Source organism: Dipodomys ordii, unplaced genomic scaffold (assembly GCF_000151885.1).
Source record: "Dipodomys ordii isolate 6190 unplaced genomic scaffold, Dord_2.0 Scaffold20, whole genome shotgun sequence".
NCBI lineage: Eukaryota > Metazoa > Chordata > Mammalia > Rodentia > Heteromyidae > Dipodomys > Dipodomys ordii.
The window spans coordinates 14,186,555-14,210,597 of NW_012267236.1; the positions used below are offsets into that span (position 1 = coordinate 14,186,555).

At 37.7% G+C, this 24,043-nt stretch overlaps 1 protein-coding gene across 1 annotated transcript in view; it reads left to right on the forward strand.

The window, feature by feature from the left end:
* Wdr35 (WD repeat domain 35) overlaps positions 1 to 24,043 on the forward strand; it is a 54,779-nt gene that overhangs the window by 23,991 nt on the left and 6,745 nt on the right. Inside the window, exons 11-22 of the mRNA XM_013013763.1 lie at positions 5,700 to 5,844; positions 7,467 to 7,536; positions 9,735 to 9,788; positions 11,196 to 11,305; positions 11,728 to 11,938; positions 15,882 to 15,962; positions 17,631 to 17,767; positions 18,237 to 18,440; positions 19,820 to 19,966; positions 20,581 to 20,713; positions 22,974 to 23,084; positions 23,225 to 23,389. Coding sequence (XP_012869217.1) covers positions 5,700 to 5,844; positions 7,467 to 7,536; positions 9,735 to 9,788; positions 11,196 to 11,305; positions 11,728 to 11,938; positions 15,882 to 15,962; positions 17,631 to 17,767; positions 18,237 to 18,440; positions 19,820 to 19,966; positions 20,581 to 20,713; positions 22,974 to 23,084; positions 23,225 to 23,389 — 1,568 coding nt within the window. The remainder of the gene's footprint in view (positions 1 to 5,699; positions 5,845 to 7,466; positions 7,537 to 9,734; positions 9,789 to 11,195; positions 11,306 to 11,727; positions 11,939 to 15,881; positions 15,963 to 17,630; positions 17,768 to 18,236; positions 18,441 to 19,819; positions 19,967 to 20,580; positions 20,714 to 22,973; positions 23,085 to 23,224; positions 23,390 to 24,043) is intronic.

Genomic DNA, 24,043 nt, shown 5'->3' on the forward strand with positions numbered 1-24,043 from the left:
CAAGGCTAGCACTCTACCACTTGAGCTACAGCACCACTTCCGGCTTTTTTCTTACTGGTGCTGAGGAATGGAACCCAGGGCCTCGAGCATGCAAGGCAAGTGCTCTACCACTAAGCCCCCTTCCCAGCCCTAATATAACAATTTTTAACGTTGAATCTCATGGTGATAGGGTGAGGATCCAAGTTATTTTTATCAAGACTTTTTGGGGCAGTATAAGATATGAAATCAGAAACTTGTGCTTGCCACGTAGTTTGCCTACCATTTAAGCTACATGCCTGTCCCTTTTTGCATTTTTTACTTTTGAATAGGACTTTGTTGCTTACTTGGTTGGCCTGGACCAGGATCCTCCTATCTGCACTTCCTGGGTAGTAGGATAATAGGTATGTGCCACTGCACCCAGCTAGGGGTTAACCACCAGACGGGAGTTTCACAAATGTTTTGCCTGGTCTATCCTCGAATCACATTCATCCGGTCTCAGCTTCCTGAGTAGTTACTGAGTTATAGGCATCAGTCACCACACCTGGCTCAGGTAGACTATTTAAAAAAAATAAAATTTAAATCTCTCCCTTTCATAAAATGGCAAATACTTGGGTGCCTGATTTGTATTTATGAGTCTTAAAACTTTTTTTTAAACAGTCTTACTGGCGGAAATTTTAACAAACAGTTCTTTCATTGCTCTGCAGCAAACACAGCAACAGACTTTTTTTTTCACACATATTCTGTAAAATTCTACCTAATGTTTCTATGAACAGTTTTCACAAGGATGGAGAGAAAAACAACAGTGAAGGTGTTGTTTTTCTTATATTATTTCTAATCTTGATAGTTTCGCTAGAATCTTTTTTAAGGGCACGAGGGACTCAACTCAGGGCTTATGCTCGGAGGGAAGTTGCTCTGCCACTTGAACCACACCTCCAGCCCCTTTATGCCTTGATGATTTTTTATTTTTATGTTTTTTGGCCAGTCCTAGGACTTGAACTAGGGCCTGGGTTCTATCCCTTAGCTTCTTTTGGTCAAGGCTATCACTTTACCACTTGAGTCACTTCTGGCTTTTTCCATATATGTGGTACTGAGGAACCAAACCCAGGGCTTCATGTATGTTAGGCAAGCACTCTATCACTGAGTCACCTTCAAGCCTGCCTTGATGATTTTTGAGGTATGGTCTCACTTTATGTCTAGGCCAGCCTGAACTTTGATCCTTGTGCTTCTCTGTGTTCCTGGAGATGGTTGCTAGAGCAGGGATAACCAGTGTGCATCGCAGCTCCCAGCCTTTTGTTGAGATGGAGCCTTGGTAACTTTTATTTCAGGCTGGCCTCCAACTGCCGTCCTCCATCTCTGCCTCCCAAGTAGCTAGGATTAGACTTGAGCACCCAGCTCTGTAGAGTCTTTCTAAAAGAACTTTACATACTATGGCAGCATGGTTCATAGGGCTCTGTATCACTCCAAGTGTGAGTTTGTGTAGCCTCTGTTGATGCTATTCTGTGGAGTCCTCCATTCTTTGCTGTGCTTCTCTCCAGAGCACTTCTTCCCCTGCACTGTGGGTATTGATTAGCCTTTAAACTTCTTAAAGATCTGTATCTGGTTAATTTCTGTATCCCTCATACCTGATGATGTGCTTAACACATAATAAATGTGTTAATAAATAATAAATGCACAGACAAACAGCGTTTAGCAAGTCAACACTAAGTGTGCTCTGGTTCACATACTGTAGTGGCCCCTGGGAGTCACGAGAAGTAAATGATGACATTTCTTCTAGGATGTTGAGATGTGGTCTGTGCATCAGGCCATGACTTGTCCCCCTGCAGTATGCAGGTGCTGTGTAGGTGCTGGAGAAATGGAGGCTGGCTTGTAAGGAAGCCAGGACAGCATTTGGGCTGAGTGTGTGAGTTAAGTCCTTCTCCAGGTGCTATTTTAAGGAGAGGAGATACTGTTCTCAGGGGAATGGAGGCATACAAAGTGGTTAGAAAGTACAGGTCACAAGCAACCATCGTTGTGTTGGGGGCCTGGGTCACGGCGCAGCCATCCTTGTGGGTGGGAACAGAGGTCACCCGCGCAGCTGTCATAACGGTGGGTGCACAGCAGTCAGTGTTCTAAGGCTGGCTTTCGCCAGGACCTGACCTTTCCCCATGTAGTCTAGAGCAATATCTTTCTAGGAAGTGACACTGTGGCTCAAGTGGTAGAGTGCTAGCCTTGAGCTGAAGAGCTGAGAGACAGCGCCCAGGCCCAGAGTTCAAGCCCCACAACTGACCAAAAAAAAAAAAAATCTTCCTGAAAACATTTCAGTACAACTTCAGTTCACCTGCTAAGAGGTAACCAAATGGAGAGTGGGGAAACATTACAGACAGAGACATTCCTTTCACTCAGCATTAAAATATTACAAGCAGCTTTTCCTTATTTATGAATTTCTAAATTGTTTCCAACTATTTTACAATCTAGCTTGGCTGGTAATGGTTCCCTATTAGCGTTACAAAGTTCAATTAATGGAAGCATAATTATTTTCTCATTCTTTTTTCCAATAATCTTTCTAGACCTTTAGAATTTTTCTTTCCAGATGTTAAATAGTTGAGTCAGTTATGAGGTTCTCCTAAAACATTATTCTCTTTAAATTTAAGCTTTTTCTAAGACGCTTCATCTAGGTGTAACAGATGCCTTACAAATCTCTCAAATGTTATAGAAACGCTATTATTTACCCATGTGAACTTATTGAAATTGCTACTGTATTGATTCTAAAGAAGTTATGTTTTAGATATATTTGTATTTGTTTGGAGAATTTGTACATTTTAGATAATAAAAGTAATGATGGCAACCCTGGCCACCATTTCCTAGCTCTTAAAAGGGCCAGTTGGCCACAGTGGTTAAGGTACTGATCCTGGGGCCACAGGATCCATCTCTGCCACTTCCTAGGGATATGACATAGGCAAGTTATAGTTATGCATGCCTTGCTTTTTTTTCTTATCTGCTAAATGTAGATAATATTGTCTGCCTTACATAGTGGTTGCCTGGTAATTATTATATATTTTTGCCAGACACCGTGCTATGTTTTATATTGATTTTTTCCCTTGAATTCTGAAAACAACACTATAAACTTGGCATCATTATTACCTTTCATTTACAACAGGTAAACTGCAGTTCAGACAGGACAAAGAATTTATCCAGGGCCACAGTTAACAAATGTCTGTGATTTGAATTTGAGAAGTCTGGTTCTTTCTTTGCACCACTTAATTTTGATTTTGACTCACTCAAACCAACTGTAAACCTTTGGGGGAGTATTTTGGATGTATCCAAAAGAAAAAGCATGAGTGTAACTGTGGTTAAACCCTTAGTTGGAAAAGTGCTTTTTTATGTGTAGGAAAAACAATATTTTTCCAGACAGAAGGCAGTAAATGTTTACACACTTCAAGTCACACTAGGGCTATAATAGTTGCCAGCTTCAGAATATTCATGATGAAACTTACCAAATGTTTAGTAAGTAAATGTCTTAGTAGTATTTCAGGTCTGGGAAAAAACACAATGGGCCAGGCGGGAACGCCCCCTGGAGGCTTAGCTGCCATTGTCTACAGCTGGCTTTTGTTCTTTCTAGGAAAGGCTTTGTGCTCCCTCTAGAGGTACACATTTCAAATAGAAAAATCTTGATAATTGTAATGAAAAAAAAATTAAACGAGTCAATTATACTGTTGCTTAGACTATACAATTACTTGAATTTGAATTCCCATATTGTTAATATACTCAAATAACATCATACTATTAGGCAAGTCTTTGTTTGGTTTCTAAGTCTTACTGCTTTCATTGTCCTATTTAAAACACTGTGACTTGAACTCCATAAATCATTACTTCTATTAACATCATACTTTTATTATGAGTATATTGATTATTACTTTGGCTAGTACTTACACAAAGAAAAAGGTAGTACACTTTTAATTATTCATGAATTTAGAAAAGTTACTAAAATTATACTAAGGATTGCATTTGTGTGAATATATATGTGTATATAATTTTATATCATTTATTTTGTATTTTGTGGTTATGGATGAATTGTTTTGCCAGCCTTAGTCTCCTGTGTTTTTTAATGTGTAATTGTATTTGATGAGACTCCGTGTACTTCATAAAAGTCCATACAGTAGGAGCTCAATTAAATATTCTCTAAGAAATAGGGGCTGGGAAAGTGGCTCAGTGGTAAAGTGCTTGCTTCGCATGCATGAGGCCCTGGGTTCAATTCCTCAGCACCACATAAGCAGAAAAAAGCTGAAAGTATCACTGTGGCTCAAGTGGTAGAGTGCTAGCCTTGAGCTGAAGAGCTCAGGGACAGCACCCAGGCATCTCTAAGAAATAGAACAGATAAGAAAACTATCTTTTTGGAAGAATATGTTCCTAAATTAGGAGTGAAGTTAGGAGAATTTTCTAGGCCACCTTATAGGATCAAGAGAAGGGCTGGATTTCATTTATCCATTCATTCATCACTTAATGGAAGTATGAATTATTTTGTGTGTGTGTGTGTGTGTGCGCGCGTGCTCGCACGCACGTGCTAGTCCAGGAAATTGAACTAAGGGCTCAGGGCCTGGTTCCTGTCCCTAACTTTTTTGTTCAGGCCTAGCAATCTACTACTTGAGCCACAGCTCTACTTCTGGTTTTTGATAAGATTATTTGGAAATGAGAGTGTTAAAAACTTTCCTGCCTGGCTTTGAACCATGATCCTCAGATCTCAGTCTTCTGAGTAGCTAGGATTATAAGCATGGCACCAGTGCCAGGCCTTTTGTTTCTATTTTTGGAGTATTGTGAATAATAATATTATTAACATTTGTGTATGAGTTTGGACATGTGTTTATAATAGCAAAGGTTAACCCTTTTATAAAGATGTTCTTGATGTCCTAACATCCTTTGCTTTTCTCACAAATAAGACCCCACTATAGTACAGAAGTCACATCATGAATGGATGTGTGTTTAGTTTCTTTTGAATTTATATTTAGGTGTGGTTAGGGCAGATAATAATGCTACATTTAACATGTTGAAGAACCGCCAAACTGCTTTTCAAAGTGCATTTGACATTCTCAGCATTTCTTCACATCCTTGTCAACACTGACTCTGGCTGTTCTAGCTCATGGTAGCTTTGATTTGCACTTCCTGGTGGCTGCTGATTTTTGCTATCTTTCTATCTGCTTTATGGTTATTTGTACATCACCACTGGAGAACTATCTATGTCTTTTGCTTATTTTTAAAATTGGGTTATTTGTCATTTATTATTGAATTTTAACAGTTCATTATAAGCAGTGTATACTATGTAAAATGTATTTATATATGTAATTATATATTTGAGATCTTATTCCTTATTAGATAGATGATTTGAAAATATTTTCTTCCATTTTATGGATTGTGTTTTCATTTTCTTCATGATGTCATTTGAAGCAATTTTTTTTTAATTTTGAGGGAGCTCAGTTTGTTACTTATTTTTTGTTGCTTATATGTTTGGCATCATATTTAAGACATATCTATTTTTTAATGTTCAATAGCTTTAACTCCTGCATTTTGGCATTTGATCTATTTTGAGTTAATATTTTTGTATGATCTTACAATTGTTTGATTCTTTTCTGAGAGATTGTGGGTATAGTGTCTGTAAAATGAGGAGTCAGACAGACTCCATGATTTATATAGTGATTCTGTATAATGACATAATTGTCTTAATTGTCTTAATGTTTTCTATTTAATAGTACCGTTATTTGTTGCAATGACCAAAACCCATGTGATAGCAGCTTCAAAAGAAGCATTTTACACCTGGCAATACCGTGTGGCAAAGAAACTCACAGCACTGGAAATTAATCAGATCACACGATCTCGAAAAGAAGGGAGAGAAAGGTATCTTTTTTGATGCACAGACATGTCACATTTAAACTAGATAGTTAATTATCATTAATGAGAAATGTCAATTGCCTTGATTGGTAGAAATAATGTTTTATTAATTTGATTTTCTTTTAAGTTGATCTATTCTACTTTATCAAAACAAAAGAGAGGTAGCATAGTGTTAACAAGGGGAAGTCCTTAAAGGCTGGAAGTGGCTATCTTCACTTACTCTTACATATTAGGTTAATTAAGGTATATTGGCTTCAAGTGTCTAAGTAAAGCTGAATGGAGCTGTGGTTTAATGATATTAACCCACGTTCTAGGAGGGTGAGGTGATTCTTGCATTAATTCTTGGAGGAAAGGCAGGTTTATTTAACTTTAGACCCCTTGGTTCTGATGGGATATAGAGGCAGGCTTATTTTAACTCTGGACCTGTGGTTCAGACAGGACTTCTTTGTACCTTTCTTGTTTAAAGAGAAGGAGCCAGAACACATGATCTCTTAAGGGACCTCCTATTCTAATCTTTGACTTTCCTGTTGTTAAACTAGGTATGCTTATTAGAAATACTTTAAATTGCAGAAGTAAGTACCAATTTAGACATATCTTTCTGCATTTTAATACACTTCTATTAAATTTATTCAAAATTTTATATTATTACATCCTTGAGAGTATAATTAATTACAATTCCAAATGAGCAGTTATAAAAATTCATAGTACTTCAAAATTTAGAAAATGGCATGCTTCTACAGCTATGTTCTCTTGAACCCCTTGTCTATTTCAGGCTCTGTGCTTTTGTAGTTTCCCAATATCACCTTATTTTTGCCTTTCAGAAATGCTGCAGAGTAGAGATTGGTACCGTTATTTTATATAGAGAAAAACAGGTTCAGAGAAGTCTAGTAATTTTCTCATCTAGGATATTTTTGCAATTAAAAATTGAGACTCGAGCCTCATCTAGGATATTTTAGCAATTAAAAAAATTTCCATTTATGTTAATAATTCCTCAGCAGACATTGTGCACCTCTTGTCAGTTTGTGACTCTGTCTTAGGGATTGGAGATTGACAGTTTTGTCTCCGGAAAATCCACCACTGTCCACAAGGGAGCAAGTGGACAGTGAGCCAGTGGTGATGCTGCAGTTGCCTGTGAATGCACGTTGTGATGTGGGTGCTGACCCACAGCAGTGCAGCTTCGGGACCTGGAAGGGAGGGGAGATTTTTACATCAGCACAGAAATCTTATTCATTAGGGCTTCACAAATGGATTAAAGTTCTACTTTTATTAAACAGAGGAAAATTATTAAAAGTAAAATTATATATAAACAACAGAAAATCAGTGTATTAGAGGTTACTTTTGACTGGTAGAGTAAGGTAAAGTCTCGCAGCCTAATGAATTCAGTGGGAATGTACGACTCAACGTTTGGGATGCAGCTTTCGGAAACAGATGAGTCACATAACTGGTAAACACATGGTAAATTGTTTCCACTATCAGGAGACGCAGAAGTCCTTAAAAGAATCAGATTTCTATATTAAGTAACAATATTTGTTGATGTCACCCATTTTTTTAAATTGATCTAGGGATTATGAAATAATATAACCCTTAACCTTTCTTTAAAATTCTGTTTTTCTGTTGTGCTTTTACAGAATTTATCATGTTGATGATATTCCTTCTGGATCATTGGATGGGGTGCTTGATTATAAAAAAGCCATTCAAGTAGGTAGTTTTAGTCTTGCTAATAACTGTTCACATCTGCAAATTTTGAAATAATGTTTTTACTTTGAGATCTGAAAAAGAACTTATTTATCAAATAGGATATAAATTTACTGATTCTTTAAATATTTTTCTGTTCGGAAAACCTTTCCCTAAGTTTTAAAAACAGACTAAAATAAAGGTGATATGTGGTGATAAGTAACCTGTAGAATACTACATTGAAAGCTTATTTCTAAAAATATTGGGTATGGGGGGGAGGGGGGAGGCTGGGAAGGGATGTGAAGGGTAAACAAAAGGAGGAGGCTGCAATGCTTGGTAAGAAATGTACGCATTATCCTGCCCATGTAATTGTAACCCCTCTGTACAGTATCTTCACAAATAAAATAAAATTAAAAAAAATAAAAATATTGGGTAATGTATCCCCCTTTTCTGCTACTCACCTCTCCATCTATCTGTCTCTCGTCCATCTATCTGTCTCTCTGACTCTCTCTGTGTGTCTATTGGTCCACCCATCTATGGTTGGTCTGTCATGTCTGGCCTGTTAGGTACTATGTCTAGGTACAGATATACTTTTTAAAAATAATATGCTAGGGGCTGGGAAGGTGGCTCAGTGGTAGAGTGTCTGCCTTGCATGCATAAGGCCCTAGGTTCGATTCCTTAGCACCACATAAGAGAAAAAGCTGTAAGTGGCTCTGTGGCTCAAGTGGTAGAGTGCTATCCTTGAGCTGAAGAGCTGAGGGACAGTGCCCAGGCCCAGAGTTCAGGCCCACAACTGACAAAAAAATGAATAAAAATGCTAAAATTTAATATTTTAGTAAGCAATTTTGTTTTTGATAAGATTTTCTGAGATTATTGTTGATAAAGCTCTTTTTGTTGTTGTTGGTAGTTATAGGGCTTGAACTGGGCACTGTCCCTTGAATACCACTTCCAGTGGTTAATTGGAAATAAAGAGTCTTGTGCACTTTCCTGTTTTGGCTGATCTGAGTCCTCAGATCTCAGCCTTCTGAGTAGCCATGATTATAGGCATGAGCCACCGCTGCCTGGTACTAAAGCTTTTTTTGCTTAGTTTTCTATCTGATGCTCATAACCTTGTGAGACAAGCTGGAGACTCCTCTACCTTATAAATTAGAAAATAGAGATAACAGCTATGTTAAACAATGGATTTTTTCTAAATGTGCTATACTGATATTCCTTTTTCTCAGAAAAAAAAACTTTGAAACAACTAAGAGTTCATAGGAAATTGCCAAAATATCCTCTTTCCTCAACTTTTCTCAATGGTGATCTCTTTTAGAGTTATAGTATGACATTAAAACAAGGAAATTGACCTTGATTCAGTACTGTTAACTGGACTATGGACTTGTTCCTCATTCAGTTCCCACTAACATTTACACGTACTTTCAGTGTCTGTGTTACCACCATAAAGAATTCCCTTCTCACTACTTCATTTTGTCTTTTACTCTGTCCATTTGGGAAGTTTGTTTTTGTTTTTGGGTCCGGTCGTGGGGCCTGAATTCTGGGCCTGGGCACTATCCCTCAGCAATTCAGCTCAAGGCTAGCGCTCTACCACCTGAGCCACAGTGCCACTTCCGGCTTTTTTTCTTTTTGCTTATGTGGTGCTGAGGAATTGAACCCAGGGCCTCAGGCATGAAAGGCAAGCACTCTACCACTGAGCCACCTTCCCAGCCCCATTTGGGAAGTTTTTGTCCTTGTTCTCCATCTGTATAACTTTATCAATTTGAAACTGTTTTATGAGTGGAATCCCATAATGCATATCCTGCTGAGATCGGCTTTTCTCACTAAACAAAATACCCTTGAGACAAGTCCAAGGAGCTGCTATATTGGTCCATTTTTCCCTTCCTGGCATGTGCTGGTCCTTCTGCTTTTATTCAGTCTTTTATCTGTAGGCTGAGATTTTTGCCAATTTTAGTGTAAGATATTTCTTTTATTATGCTGTCTTTAATTATGTGTTCAGCTCACCATCTTTCCCTGTGGACAGTGAGTAATCCTCTGAGGTAAAGATTTACCTGAATATCTCTAGTGCTTAGTTCAGTGTCTGACACAAAGTATGTGCTCTGTAAATAAATTTCTGTTAATATATTTTTGATATATTCTTCTTAGTGAGCTAATGCTATTGTGTACCAGATTAGTCATTTGATGAATATTTTTGAAACAATAATTATTGATTGATTGATTGATTTTAGGGCACAAGAGATCCAATTTGTGCCATAACTGCATCTGATAAGACATTGATTGTGGTAAGTTTCAGTAAATTTACTTTATGAATAAAATTGTTCAAATTGTAAAACTAGGATAAAGCAATGAGTTTTGGATTTGAATTATCATCTTGTGGGTACCTCAAGGATATCCTCATATAAGAGATGAGAAAAATTTAAAGCCTGCCTCAAAAATGATTAATCATTTCCACTACTAGCTATTTCTAAAAGCAGAGAAGGTGGAATGAGCCCTACAAAGGGCCGATGAGGTGGGTAGATTGCGCAGTGGGAGTTAGGACTAAGTTTCCTCTGTATGTAGCCTGATATTACACATTGAAAGAGTGCTTTGGCTATATTCATAAGACTTAGAATGAAGAGGTAATGATGTTTGCCAGACATTAAAATAGAGAAATCCCTGGCAAGTTTCTGCTAATTTTTTCCAGTAGAATTAATAGTATAGTGTCTTTTCTTGAGCTCTGCCATTTGAAAATATTAATTTTAGAAATAAATGTTTAATATGGCAGGGCTGATGGAGCTGTATTTGAATTGCATAAATAGAGTCTCAATAGCATATATTTCCAGTTTTAGGTTTTTTTTTGCCAGTAGTTTCATGGGGAAAAAACTCTTAAGAGCATTGTGTTTGGTAGTAGTCACCCTTCCTGATTGGTCCTTCTTGAGAACTGGGCTGCAGAAGCAGTGTTGCTCTGGTTAAAAAGGGAAGAGGTAGAGATTGGCTATATGGCAGCTGTGTGGCTCCCATTGGCACCGAAGGGTTTGAAAGCTATGCTCTCTCCTGTCTGTTGTCCTTCCTGCTCACATCAGCTTTGGTGGTTGCCCAGAGTTGCATAGAAACATGTATTTTACACACACACACACACCTCTCAACACACACACACATACACACACACACACACACACACACACACACACACACACACACACCTCTCAACATATCCTGCTTTTAGGTCATTGTTTCCATTGCTAAAACCTAGTACAAAATGGGCTATATAAGATAAAACTGAGACTTTCAGTAACAGATGTTTCATAACTTGATCCTCTGGTGATTTTTCATATATGTGAAATTTAATTTCAATAAGTGTTCTCTATATCTTAGCTCCTAACATACTCCATATAATAACCTATACAATTTCAAAAAACCTTAGATATTTCTTCCTTGTTATATAAGAACTTGTATATTACTAAGGAGTTAGGCTTTGGACATCTTTCTTGAATATTATGAGAAAACATTTTCAGCCACTTGAAAAAAAGGTTGAAATTAAATTAGGAGATAAACATATATTTAGTAAACTGATTCAGTATTGGAAATGGGAACTTATTAAGACTATATTACTTTGATTAAAAAAAGTATGAATCTATAGAGAGACCTGAGGTGGTAGTCTAATTTTGTTATGGTAAATACAACTTAGTAATCAAAGATAAATTCCTTAGGGTCGTGAATCTGGAACCGTTCAGAGATATAGTCTTCCTAATGTCGCTCTGATTCAAAAGTATTGCCTACATTGTCGAGCCTACCAATTGTCTCTGAATTGCAACTCTAGGTAAGCCTGAGAACTGTCCTCAGGGGGAAGAGTTGGATTTATATAGTAAAAGTGAAGACAGGTGTGTTTGTTATGAACATATCTTAAAGTTGGGAGTGGTTTTACTACACTGTATTTGGTTTCAATGATTTTCTCTGTTGGAATATGGCAATCTAGGTACACATTTTATTTTGCACATACTACTTAGATGAGTAAGTGAATATAGAACAGATCATATTTTCATATGAATTCTGTATATTTTCTTTATAGGGAAGCAAAATGGAGAATAATGTATACCTTCTATCAAATGTATTTAAAAAGTTCAAGAGCCATTTGTACCATATTCCAGTTTTCTGATAAATTGCTTTTGTAGGTGGTTCCACTCATGATTGCTGAGAATAATTTTGTACATCTTTCTCCTCCTCCAAATACACTGTTTCTAGTCGTCTTGCTATCATAGACATCTCTGGAGTTCTCACTTTCTTCGACCTGGATGTTCGGGTGACTGACAGTACAGGACAGCAAGTAACTGGAGAGCTGTTGAAATTGGAGCGGAAAGACGTCTGGGATATGAAGTGGGCCAAGGATAATCCTGATTTGTTTGCAATGATGGAGAAGACAAGGATGTATGTTTTCAGAAACTTGGATCCTGAGGTAAATCAAGAAATGAATGTTAACGGTCTAGAAATAATGAGCCAAGTAGCAAAACCTCTTTTTTGGGGGAGGGTTTGGGGGGGCTGAACTCTGGGCCTGAGTGCTGTCCCTCAGCTCTTCAGCTCAAGGCTAGTGCCCTACCACTTGAGCCACAGTGCCACTTCCGGCTTTTTTGTGCTTATGTGGTGCTCAGGAATTGAATCCAGGGCCTCATGCATGCTAGGCAAGCACTCTACCATTGAGCCAACTTCACAGCCCCAAAACCTCTTTTAAGAGGTATGATAGATGCATATGTTTGTGAATGTAAATAAAACATTTCTGTAGAGTTTCAAACTATTTGAGCTGGAAATAATACTCCATTTTTAAATAGTTTCCATTTTCTCTGAAAGGTACTTCCTAGACATCTGTTTTTTAAAAATGGTGTGTGTGTGTGTGTGTGTGTGTGCATGTGTATGCTGTTTCTGAGGCTTGAACTCAGGGTGTGGGCTGTGTCTCTGAGCTCTTTTGCTGAAGACTAGCCTAGTACTCTACCACTTGAACCACAGCTCTACTTCTGGCATTTTGGTGGTTAATTAAAGATAGTATCTATGGACAATTCCTGTCCGGGCTGAGTTTGGACTATGAGCCTCAGATTTTAGCTGTGATTACAGGCGTGAGGCACTTGTGCCTAGCTTCATTTATTTGTTTGTTTGTTTTAAAGTGTTTTTTCCCCTCATCAAAGTACAAAGAAAAATAAACAAAATTGTTTTATTTACTAAGTTTTTGTACAAAAAAAACTAATTGTTCTTTCCTTCTTTTCTGCCAATGTGTCTATTTTGTGTTTTCTTTGGGTTACCATACCAACCACTAATCCACATTCTTTCTCTCCCCAAGTGTTCTTACAAATATGGTTGTGAATAGTCTTTTTTTCTTCTGGGTATCAGAACGTCCCTTACTCACTCATTTTTCAGGTTAAATTTAACTTTCTGTGGCTCAGTTCAGCCAACTTTTAAAAAGGTTTTTTAAAATTAGCAGCTATTAGCAGCTGCACAAGAAGGCTTTCATTGTGATATTTCTATGCATGCATATAATTACACCAACCACATGTACCCCCCCTCTGTCATTCTCCCTTCCCCTTTCTTAAAACAATTTCAGGGCTGGGAATGTGGCTTAGTGGTAGAGTGCTTGCCTAGCATGCATGAGGCTCTGGGTTCAATTCCTCAGTACCATATATGCAAAATATAGTAATAAAAAATTTAAAAAGAGCCTGGCACCAGTAACTCACGCTTGTAATTCTGGCTACTCAGAAGGCTGAGATCTGAGGATCTGGATTCAAAGCCAGCCCAAGCAGGAAAGTCTGTATGATTCTTTTCTCCAATTAACCACTAGAAAACTGGAAGTGGTAGTGTGGCTCAAATGGTAGAGTGCTCACCTTGAGCTGAAGAATGCAGGGACAGCGACTAGGCCCAGAGTTCAAGCCCTACAACTGACAAAAAAAAAAAAAAAAAGAAGAAAGTCCTAAAAAAAAAAAAACAGTTTCAACAGATTTCATTCTTCTATTTACATACATTCATATAAAATATCTCTTCTATGTTTATTCCCATCAGAACCTTTTACCCTCCCATTATTCATTGTTTTCATCATTTTAGTGTATATTTATTGTACAAGGGTATTGTACCATAGTACCTTACATTGGTCAGATTGACTCCCTTCTGTTGCTCTTTTGCCCTGTCCCTCTTAGGCTTGATTGTATAAGTGCTCAGTGGGATTCCTTATGCCATCTATATACATAGTCACCAAGTATGGAAAGATAATACTGGAATACATGGTGAAAAAAAAACAACCCCCTCAGATTTTAAACAAACGTTTAAAGCTACTTGTCCAATTTATGCAAGGTAGCTAATCTAGGTATATGCTTAGTCTAGGTGTATACAAACAGCATGTCACAATGTGCTATACTGAATAGACAAGTTAGAGCATTTTAGGATGTCTGTTGTGTTAAACTTGCTCTGCCTTCTGACTGTGCTGAGGGAGGGGACCAGTTTCTCACTGTGTTGTAGAGGAATAAAATATAGATACTTTTTTGATAAAGGAAATACTTGCATACTACTTAGGCAGTTGTACCTTGATTTGTAGGCCTTGGGTCTTAAACTACATATTCAACTGAGATATGGATAAATAAGTAATGAACTTTGGAAAATAAAGGAAATTAGTTGATATAATTTAAGCAGAAGTTGAGTTAAAAAATGACATAAATATCTATTCATGTTTACTTATAGGCCAATAAACATAGATCATTGAAAATCTATTGTTTTTAATCTTTCTTCCTTTCCCTTTCTCCCTTTGTCTTTGTTTTTGGTATTTCATTTTAACCCACAGATCACCTTTTTTTTGGGGGGGGGTCCGGTCATGGGCCTGAACTCTGGGCCTGGGTACTGTCCCTCAGCTCTTCAGCTCAAGGCTAGCGCTCTACCACTTGAGCCACAGTGCCACTTCTGGCTTTTTTTCTTTTTGCTTATGTGGTGCTGAGGAATTGAACCCAGGGCCTCATGCATGCAAGGCAAGCACTCTACCACTGAGCTACCTTCCCAGCCCCAGAGGTGAAGTTTATTAGCAGTTTTATTTATTTTGGCTCATAGAATATTTACACTTCTTTTATTATTAAGAATTTAGAGCAGCTACTTTACCTTATAATATGCATATCCTATGCTTTTTTCTATAAGCTTATATAATGCTGAGATAAGGTAAAGAAATATAATGGACTCATGTGCTTGTATATTGGCAAATGAAATGTTATGTAGGAGATATGTCAAGACTACTCTAAAGGCACATTTTAATTACCACAAGTGAGGGAAAACATCAATATATGTTTGGGTCTGGCTTACTTCACTTAATATAATTTTTTTCAGGTCTTTCCATTCTTTACCAATGGTACAATTTCATTCTTTTTATGTATATAGACTATACTACATTTTCTTGATCTATTCATCCACTGAGGAGTATTTGGGTTGATGTCATATCTTGGCTATGCTAAACAATGCTGCAATGAACATGGCTGTGCTGGTAGCTTTAGTGTGGCCTTGTTTGTGGTCTATTGGATAAATGCCCAGGAGTGGAATTTCTGGATTATGTTTAGTCTTATGAGGAACCTTTATACTGCTGTTCAGTGGTTGGACAAGTTTACTTTCCAACCAACAGTAGCCACATCCTCACCAGCATTTTTTATTGTTAGTTTTCTTGATAATGGCCATTTTAATTGGGGCAAGGTGGAATCTCAATGTTATTTTGATTTGCATTTCTTTTTTGACTAGGGATGTTGAATTTTTATTCATGTGTCTATTCCCTCATTTGGTAACTAGACTGTGCTGATCAATTCAAGTAAACCCACTGGATAGTAAAAGAAAAAAATATACTAGGACATGATAAATTTTACAGGTCTTTAGGCATTCATACAGAGTGAGACCAAAGGATGATATTTTTAGGAGGAATCACAAAGGCTCAATAGCTACGTGCATCTAATCATATAAACTAATATTTATTATTATTAGGAAATGGAAACAAGAGATTTTTTGTTGCTATTTTTATTTTCTTTTCCTTTTGTCTTCTTTGTTTATCTGACTTTGGGAAGGTAAGGGTAAGCATAGAAATGGTGGGACAAGGGTGAACAAACGCAGCAGTGGTACTCATTAGACACTATTTTGAAAATGAACTGCTCTACAGCTTTTGGGTGGGGATGGGAGGGAAAAACTGTGAGTGAGGGGGGAAAGAGGTGACATTGTTCAAAAAGAAATGTACTTATCTGACATGCAACTGTAATTCCTCTGCACATCACCTTTGCTATAACCATAATAAATAAATAAAATAAATAAAAATAAAGGTAAGTAAAATATTTGGAACAAAAGAACACTCTAAAGAAGGGGACATTTTGTATAATGAAACCTAACACTTGTCTTTGTCTTTAAAGGAACCCATTCAGACTTCTGGATATATTTGTAACTTTGAGGATTTGGAAATCAAATCTGTTCTTTTGGATGAGATATTGAAGGTAAATTAAAAAACAAGCAAACAATTCTCTTCTCTTGCTGGCTTGATTAGGATTTTTGTTTGGACCAGGCCTGTGGCGTTCTGGTTAGGGGAATGGAGCCAGAGGTCAGCAGATCTTGTGACCAGCCCTGCTCTCTTAGCTATGCTTTAGTTCTTAAGGGTAGGGTGGATGTCATTGAAACTCTGGCTGGTCCCAAAGAGGGAGCACCTGGGTTCTCCTATCAGCAGGACCACACTAGGTGGAAACAGGGAGGGGGATAGGATGCTTAAAGCCAAACAAAGTCTGAGTCTCCCACACCTACAAATATACAGTTACCATGGTTAAATGTTTCCCTCTTTGGTGTGGATAGAACGTTTTGCAAATGGTGAAGAGAAGGACCTGGCCATGTGTAAGTTCTATAACCTGTAAAAGGAATGAGTGTGTTTCAGTGGCTGTTTAAGTTGTATACAGTATTTTCAGAGAAGCTGTTGTGAACTCTCTTTAGATTGTGGTTTTTCTGTGTCCTTTAAAATCCAGTTAGAAGTTACAGTAACTATAATAGTACTTACAGTAATGATAATTGCACTTTAAATGATTTTAGAAAATATATATTTAGATTGATTAGATGAACTGTGAGATCTTTTTTTTCTTTTTGGTTAGTTATGGGGCTTGGATTCAGAGTCGGGGTGCTACCTCTGAGCTCTTTCACTTAGGACTAGTCCTCTACCACTTTGAATCACAGCTACATTTCCAGTTTTCTGGTGGTTAGTTGGAGATAAGAGTCCCATGGAAACTTTTCTGCCCTGGTTGGCTTTGAATCACAATCCTCAGATCTCAGCTTCCTGAGCAGCCAGGATTACAGTCATGATCACCAATGCCTGGCTTGCCTGAGATTCTTGATAGCTTAAGTGCATTTTATATGTATCTAGGATTAGGAGAAAGCCTATCTACAGCATGTGTGTTCAGTTTGTTGAGAAGGGGTGCAGATAGGGTAGACAAGCTAAAACAGACCCCAAACTTGTTGCCACCATTTTGTTATCTACCTACTATATACACAACCGACTCAAGCAAAGAATGTAGTCATGCTTCTTTTCTGACCTTGTTGGCCAGGAAATGTCTCATGGGACTGTGTATTCCTCTAAGCATATAGTTTTTCTTTGGGGCTGGGACTTACATTAGTTATGTGAGAAGAGTGGGATTTCACTATGTTTCCACACATGTTTACAAAGTATTCCAACCTCACTTCATGCATGTATTTTTAAGAATAACACAATACTATTTTTGGAGGACTAAAGAAATACAAAAAGAAAGGAAAGGGAGTGGACATTTACAAAAGTCTGTTTATCTGGCATTTGTCCTTAGATGAAGGGATGGGGGAGTGGAGGTGACTGTCTGTGGGTTTCTGCTTTGGCAGAAGGTAGCACACTGGGTGGGAAATATGTTCCCAGGGAAGAAACTGAGCTGAGAGACCCAGGAAGCACTCCTGTCATTGTCCACGTCTCCCTCAAGGCTCAGTAGGGACTTACTTATTCATGTGTTTTGGCTGTTAGGAATGTCTTTCCTTCATAGTTTTGCTCACAGTATAGAGCATCTGATTTTGTTGCTTTCTTGTTCTATTTTTAATTGCAAGGAAGAAACATATTGTCTAGGCAGCCTTTTGAATTATTTGTTTTCTATCTTTGCTTTTAGAATCCAGAACATCCAAACAAGGATTACATAATGAACTTCGAGGTTCGATCTCTGCGAGACAGTCGAGCATTAATTGAGAAGGTTGGAATTGAAGATGCGTCTCAGTTCATAGAGAACAATCCACACCCCCGACTTTGGTATTGAATCCCCACCTGTCATGTGTAGAGTTCTTGCTGTCATCCTCTCTCTACACTAGTTTTCAGTCTTGGTCTTTCTGTCTTGCTCTTTTTTTTTTTTTTAATCATGCCGGGGTTTGAGCTCAGGACTTCAGGCTTGATAGACAGGTGCTCTACAGGTGGCTCCCAGCCACCTTTGCTTTAGTTATTATTTGGTAAATTATCATGTTCTTGCCTGGGGCCAGCCTACTTGTGCCTCCAAAGTAGCTGGGATTATGAGTGTGTACCACAACACACAGCTTCTAGCTGTTCTTTTTAAAATATAGAAATTCACTTTAGAGTTGGAAGTCTTCAATATCAGTACAATATTAAATGAAAGATAGTTGCATGTGCTAGGATAATCACTTCCCTGAAAATAATAGGTATGGTTACTAGTAATTACTAGTAAGACTCCCCTCCCCTCTTTTTTACTTATCTTTTTAAAATAAAGGCGCCTGTTGGCTGAAGCAGCTCTTCAGAAGCTGGACTTGGACACTGCAGAGCAAGCATTTGTGCGCTGCAGAGATTACCAAGGCATTAAGTTTGTGAAGCGCTTGGGCAATCTGCAGAGCGAGTCAATGAAGAAGGCTGAGGTTGTTACCTACTTTGGCAGGTTTGAAGAGGCTGAGAGAATGTATCTTGAAATGGACAGAAGGTAAATTGTGAAGGGGCAAGCATGTACAAGTACTCTAGAGTTCATAGTATTTTGCAATATAAAACTAAGTATATCATAGCATCGTGTGTGTGTGTGTGTGTGTGTGTGTGTGTGTGTGTGTGTGTGTGTGTGTGACTGTGTGTGAATGTGTGTGAATGTGAATATGTGTGAATGTGAATGTGTACCAGTTCTGGAGCTTGAACTCAGAGCTGAGGTACTATCCTTGAGCTAGTGATCAAGGCTAGTGCTCTACCACTTTGAACCATAGTGCCATTTCTAGTAGTTAAAATGGAGTTAAGAGTCTCATGGTCTTTCCTTCCCAGGTTGCCTTTGAACCACAGTCCTCAGATCTAAGGCTCCTGAGTTGGTAGGATTACAGGTGTGAGCCACTGACACTGGGTCATAGCATCTTTTTTAGAAAATAATTTTCAGTTTGGATTACAATCAAAGATATTCTATATGTCTCTCACCAAATTGTTTTATCATTGGAGGTAGGCTTTTTCTTTGTTTTATTTCTGACAGTGGAGATTGTTTTCATTTTTATGTTTTCTGGGAAAAATTGTTAGAGCTATGGAGAATAGGAGCTTTTGTTATTTATTATACAATTCATGATTTAATTCTCTCATTTAGGCTGTTACTTAATTTTCTGCTCTCAGTAAGTATAAAATCAAATGCCATTAAAATAGAATATTATTGCTTATATTTAATTATATATATAACATGTATATACATATATAGTTATGTACTTCATTTCAGCTGTGAACATTATTTCTAATTTTTATTATTGTTTTTTATTCTTCAGGAGATCTCTAATAATACTTAAGCACTGAAAAGAAATATAAAAACCAAATGTATTTATCCTATATGTTCTGTTTCAATATAAACCTGATTCTATCTAAGAATCTAATGAAAGAAATTATTAATTAAGTTGTTAAATAAGTTGGAAGTCCAGGAAAATAAGACTGGAAACAGATTTTTTTCCCCTCTGGTGTCATTGTCTACTTGTATTACTATAACCAAGTTCCTGAACAGACTTATTTCTCACAGTTCTGAAGGCTGGCTATCTAAGATCAAGGGGCCACAGGTTTAGTGTCTGATGATAGTCCTGACTCTGCTTGCAGAATGGGCCTTGAATTTTGTATCCTCACATTGTGGGCAGGCATGAGTTTTCTCTGATACCCCTTATAAAGACATTAATCACTCATGGATAAGCTTAGTCACTTGATCAATATATTGGCCAGGCTATTTGGAGAGCTGCCTTGTCTGTCTTCTCTGTAGCTAGAGCTATACTGAGTTTGTTGTAGACACTGATAAACATTTGTAGGATGGATGAATGAATGAATGAATGAATGAATGAATGAAGATCTCGTTGTTTGTAGAGATCTTGCTATTGGCCTCCGGCTGAAGTTGGGGGATTGGTTTAGAGTACTGCAACTCCTGAAAACTGGATCTGGTGATGCAGATGACAGTCTCCTGGAACAAGCCCACAACGCCATTGGAGACTACTTTGCTGACCGACAAAAGTGGTATGTAAAAGTCGCCAGAGCACTTCCTGAATTCATGCATGCTTAGAATTGTAGCTACTTGAGGACTTGCCTTGGCAGTAGTGCTGGGGAAAAAAAGATTCAATTAGCTGTTCTAAGATTCAATTAGCTCTAAATTTAAGTGGAGAACAAGAAGTTGCAAGATGAGCATTGTAAATTTTTGGAGTTTACAGACAGCATTTAACTCCAGGTAGCTTTCTGTTGTCTGAGATCATAGTATTTAATACTAAGATGTTATGATATGGCTTATTTATGAACGAAGTGAAAACCAGTTCATATTTGCTTGTGTTATTATAGATTACTTTCAGGAATCATTGCATTTGTTAAGTTTCCATTTGGATCGGTATGCTTATCTATATGTGGCAGTGTTTGGGAGTATAATATCTCCTGATGATAAGTAACAATGTTACCACTATAAAGAATTTTAGAATGCTACATGGTCTTTAAGTATTTTGCAGCTTAAATGTTTTGAAGGTACTGTGTAACTGAGATGAATGACCAAGGGAGTAACACCTGTACCAACAGTTCTAATGAAGGACCATTTTGGTAGGAAGTTTGTGTTAGTCCTAGAAGTTTTCCTTGTTTTCTTCCCACAGGTTGAATGCTGTCCAGTATTATGTGCAAGGTCGGAACCAGGAACGCCTAGCAGAATGTTACTATATGTTAGAAGATTTGGAGGGATTAGAGAATCTTGCCAACTCACTTCCAGAAAACCACAAGTTGCTTCCAGTAGGTGTTATAATTGTTAGCTCTTGAAGTTTTTAGGTTATCTTATAAAATTTTAATGTGTAGTCAGGAAATATTCCTTGCAACAAGAATAATTGAAAAATCTTTCTGTTTATAGTTTTTTAGGTATAGAATGATGTTTTTATTTTCATTTTAAAACAATATATCAGTATTACAGAAACTTGAAAATGGAGGGGAAAATAGTCATCAGATTATCAATTTTTTTCAGTTTCATAAAATTGCTTTTAAAACAGCTTTTAAAATCACTTTTAAAGCATGGGCTACTTGGTGCCATGCCACATGTGTCTCCATGATCGTGTCCTGTCTCTTGTCTCCAGTCGTCCTGGTGTCCCAATTCAGCTCTCCATGGGAGCTGAATTGATTTGTTGGTAGTTTTTTTGTTCTTTCTTCCCTCTCTTGTCTGTTTCCTAACCATGTTATGTATATTTGGAGGCTGCAGGCCTTTGTAACAACGGGCGGCCTGCAGCTGGCTAACTGTATAATAAAGATTCCAATAGTTCATCTTCAAAAAAAAAACATGGAATGTTTGCAGACAAATGATATGTTAGCAGGCATTTGCTTCAAAATATCTTGAAATGACTAGAAAATTTCAGCATCGAATGTTTGTTTTATCTTAACTATTTCATTTAAAAAATTAAGAGCAAAGCTCTTTTTCTTTTGAATGCTCTTTTCAGCTACCTTTAGTTATCGCATATTGTTAACGAGTTAGTAGTGTATTTGTTCACCTAATATTTGAATCACTGAACTATACAATACATATGGAGTAAGCAGCTCTCTGTTATAGGATCTGGACTCACAGAAGCTGTGTTTTTGCTGGGTAACAGTTAATAGACAAATATAGAATTCTATAATTTGATTTTCTTATTGTGAATTAAAACAGCTATCCCTGGGGCTGGGCATGTGGCTTAGTGGTAGAGTGCTTGCCTGGCATGCACAAAGCCCTGGGTTTGATTCTTCAGTACCACATAAACAGAAAAAGCCAGAAGTGTTGCTATGACTCAAGTGGTAGAGTGTTAGCCTTGAGCAAAAGAGGCTCAGGGACAGTGCCCAGGCCCTGAGTTCAAGCTCCAGGACTGGCAACAAATAAAACAAAACCCACAACCCTGTGATGGTGATTTCTTCTTTGTGTGAGCAGTACTCGGGTTGAACTCAGGACTTCATGGCTTTTTGTCTAGCTGGTGCTCTACCACTTGAGCTGCATCTCCAATTTCAGCTTTTTGCTGGTTAATTGGAGATTAGAATCTTGATGTTTTTGTCTTCCAGGCTGGCTTTGAAACCTGATCCTCAGATCTCAGCCTCTGATTAGTTACAATTTTCTGATTAGCTAGAATTATACTGTGAGCCACCAGTCCACCAGTGCCTATCTGCATGTGTTTTCTTTTCCTTCCTTCGTTCCTTCCTTTGTTCCTTCCTTCGTTCCTTCCTTTGTTCCTTCCTTCGTTCCTTCCTTCCTTCCTTTCCCTCCTTCCTCTCTTCTCTTCCCTCCTTCTCTCTTTTATTCTCTCTCTGCTCCTGTTTGTATCTATTTCCAGTGTTGCCCCATTCTTTTTCCCTATAATCATATATATTGTAAGATAATACAGAATTACAGTTAATTGCCCTGTAGTAAATTATCAACTTTTAAAAACTAATTTTATTAGCAAATATTAAAAGTACAAGGGAGCTTCATTACAATAATGCCATATATACATGCAATATACTTTGAAAAAATCCACTTTCTATTTCCTTAATCCCCCCATTTTACCTCAACCCTTTAATGTTTGGTGAGTTTCGTTATGATATCATATCTCATTCTTTGATCCTCTTCACCCTCTAGTATTCTTCTTTTTGTCTCCTTCCCTTTCCACTGTTTCCTCGGCAGTCTCCACTTACTCTCACTGTGAATTTCTTTATAGAGGTTCTTTAGAGCTTCTACGATTCCACTGAGCACACAAACAGTTCACTTAACTCCCTCTTGCCCCTTCTAGTATAGGATTGTTTTGGAGCTTGACATTTCTGTTTACCAGCTGGGAGAAGGTAGAATGGCAGTGCCTCCAGGCTTGAGCCAGTGAGGTAATGGTTTTATAGAAGGAGAAGCTTTAGCATCTGTTCAATTTTGTAGCCTCTGCTCCTCTTCTCTGTTTAAAAGAAAAAAAGATCACTCTATCAGTTTACTATTTTTTATATCTCCATGGAGTTTTGCTGAATTAAAATATAAATGGTTTTCTTGGACTGTAAAATCAGATACTTTTTGTGCTTACAGGAAATAGCAGAAATGTTTGAGAGAGTTGGAATGTGTGAGCAAGCAGTGAATGCATTTCTGAAATGTAATCAACCAAAGTCAGCAGTGGATAGCTGTGTGCATCTCAACCAAGTAAGGGACTGAAACTCACCATACGGCTGTTGTTTTGGTGTTTCCAAACCTAAAACACGACTAAAGTCTTTCTGGGTGAAGTTTATGATAAATGTTATGTAAGTAGTTGAGTGACTAAATGGTATATTTTTTTTTCCTAGTGGAACAAAGCTGTTGAATTGGCTAAAAGTCATAATATGAAAGAAATTGGGTCCTTATTGGCTAGGTATGCCTCTCATTTACTGGAAAAGAATAAAACTCTTGATGCCATAGAACTCTATCGGAAAGCCAGTTACTTTTTCGATGCTGCTAAACTAATGTTTAAGGTAATGTAACAGTCTTGGTATTTGGCTTATTCTAGTTAGATTTTTTTTTTTTTGGTCTAGAATGTTTATTGCAGTCCTGAGGATTGAGCATGCTAGATAAGCTCTCTGGCACTGAGCTATACCTCTAGTCCCCTCAAAAATTTAAGCATGGTATTGAATACATTTTCCTTATCTTGGAGACAAAATACTTGTTACAGCAAACCCATCTTTTTTTTTTCTTTTTGGTCGGTTGTGGGGCTTGAACTCTGGGCTTGGGCGCTGTCCCTGCACTCTTCAGCTCAAGGTGAGCACTCTACCGCTTGAGCCACAGTACCACTTCCAGTTTTTCTAGTGTTTTATTGGAGACAAGAGTCTCATGGACTTCCCTGTCTGGGCTGGCTTTGAACCGTGATCCTCAGATCTCAGTCTCCTGAGTAGCTAGGATTACAGGCATGAGCCACTGGCTCGAGGCTTATCTATTTTTTATTACTACTTTAATTATGTGTATTATTTATCATCTACTACTACCAAAGCTATTTGCTGACACCAGCAACTTCCCAATACCTAAACATTTTGTATTTGGTACTGAAGTTAACAATAAAGTGAAGAATTCACTGGACTGTCAAGAACCCATTATCTTAACAAGAAATTAAATCCTATTAATGATAGAGTTAT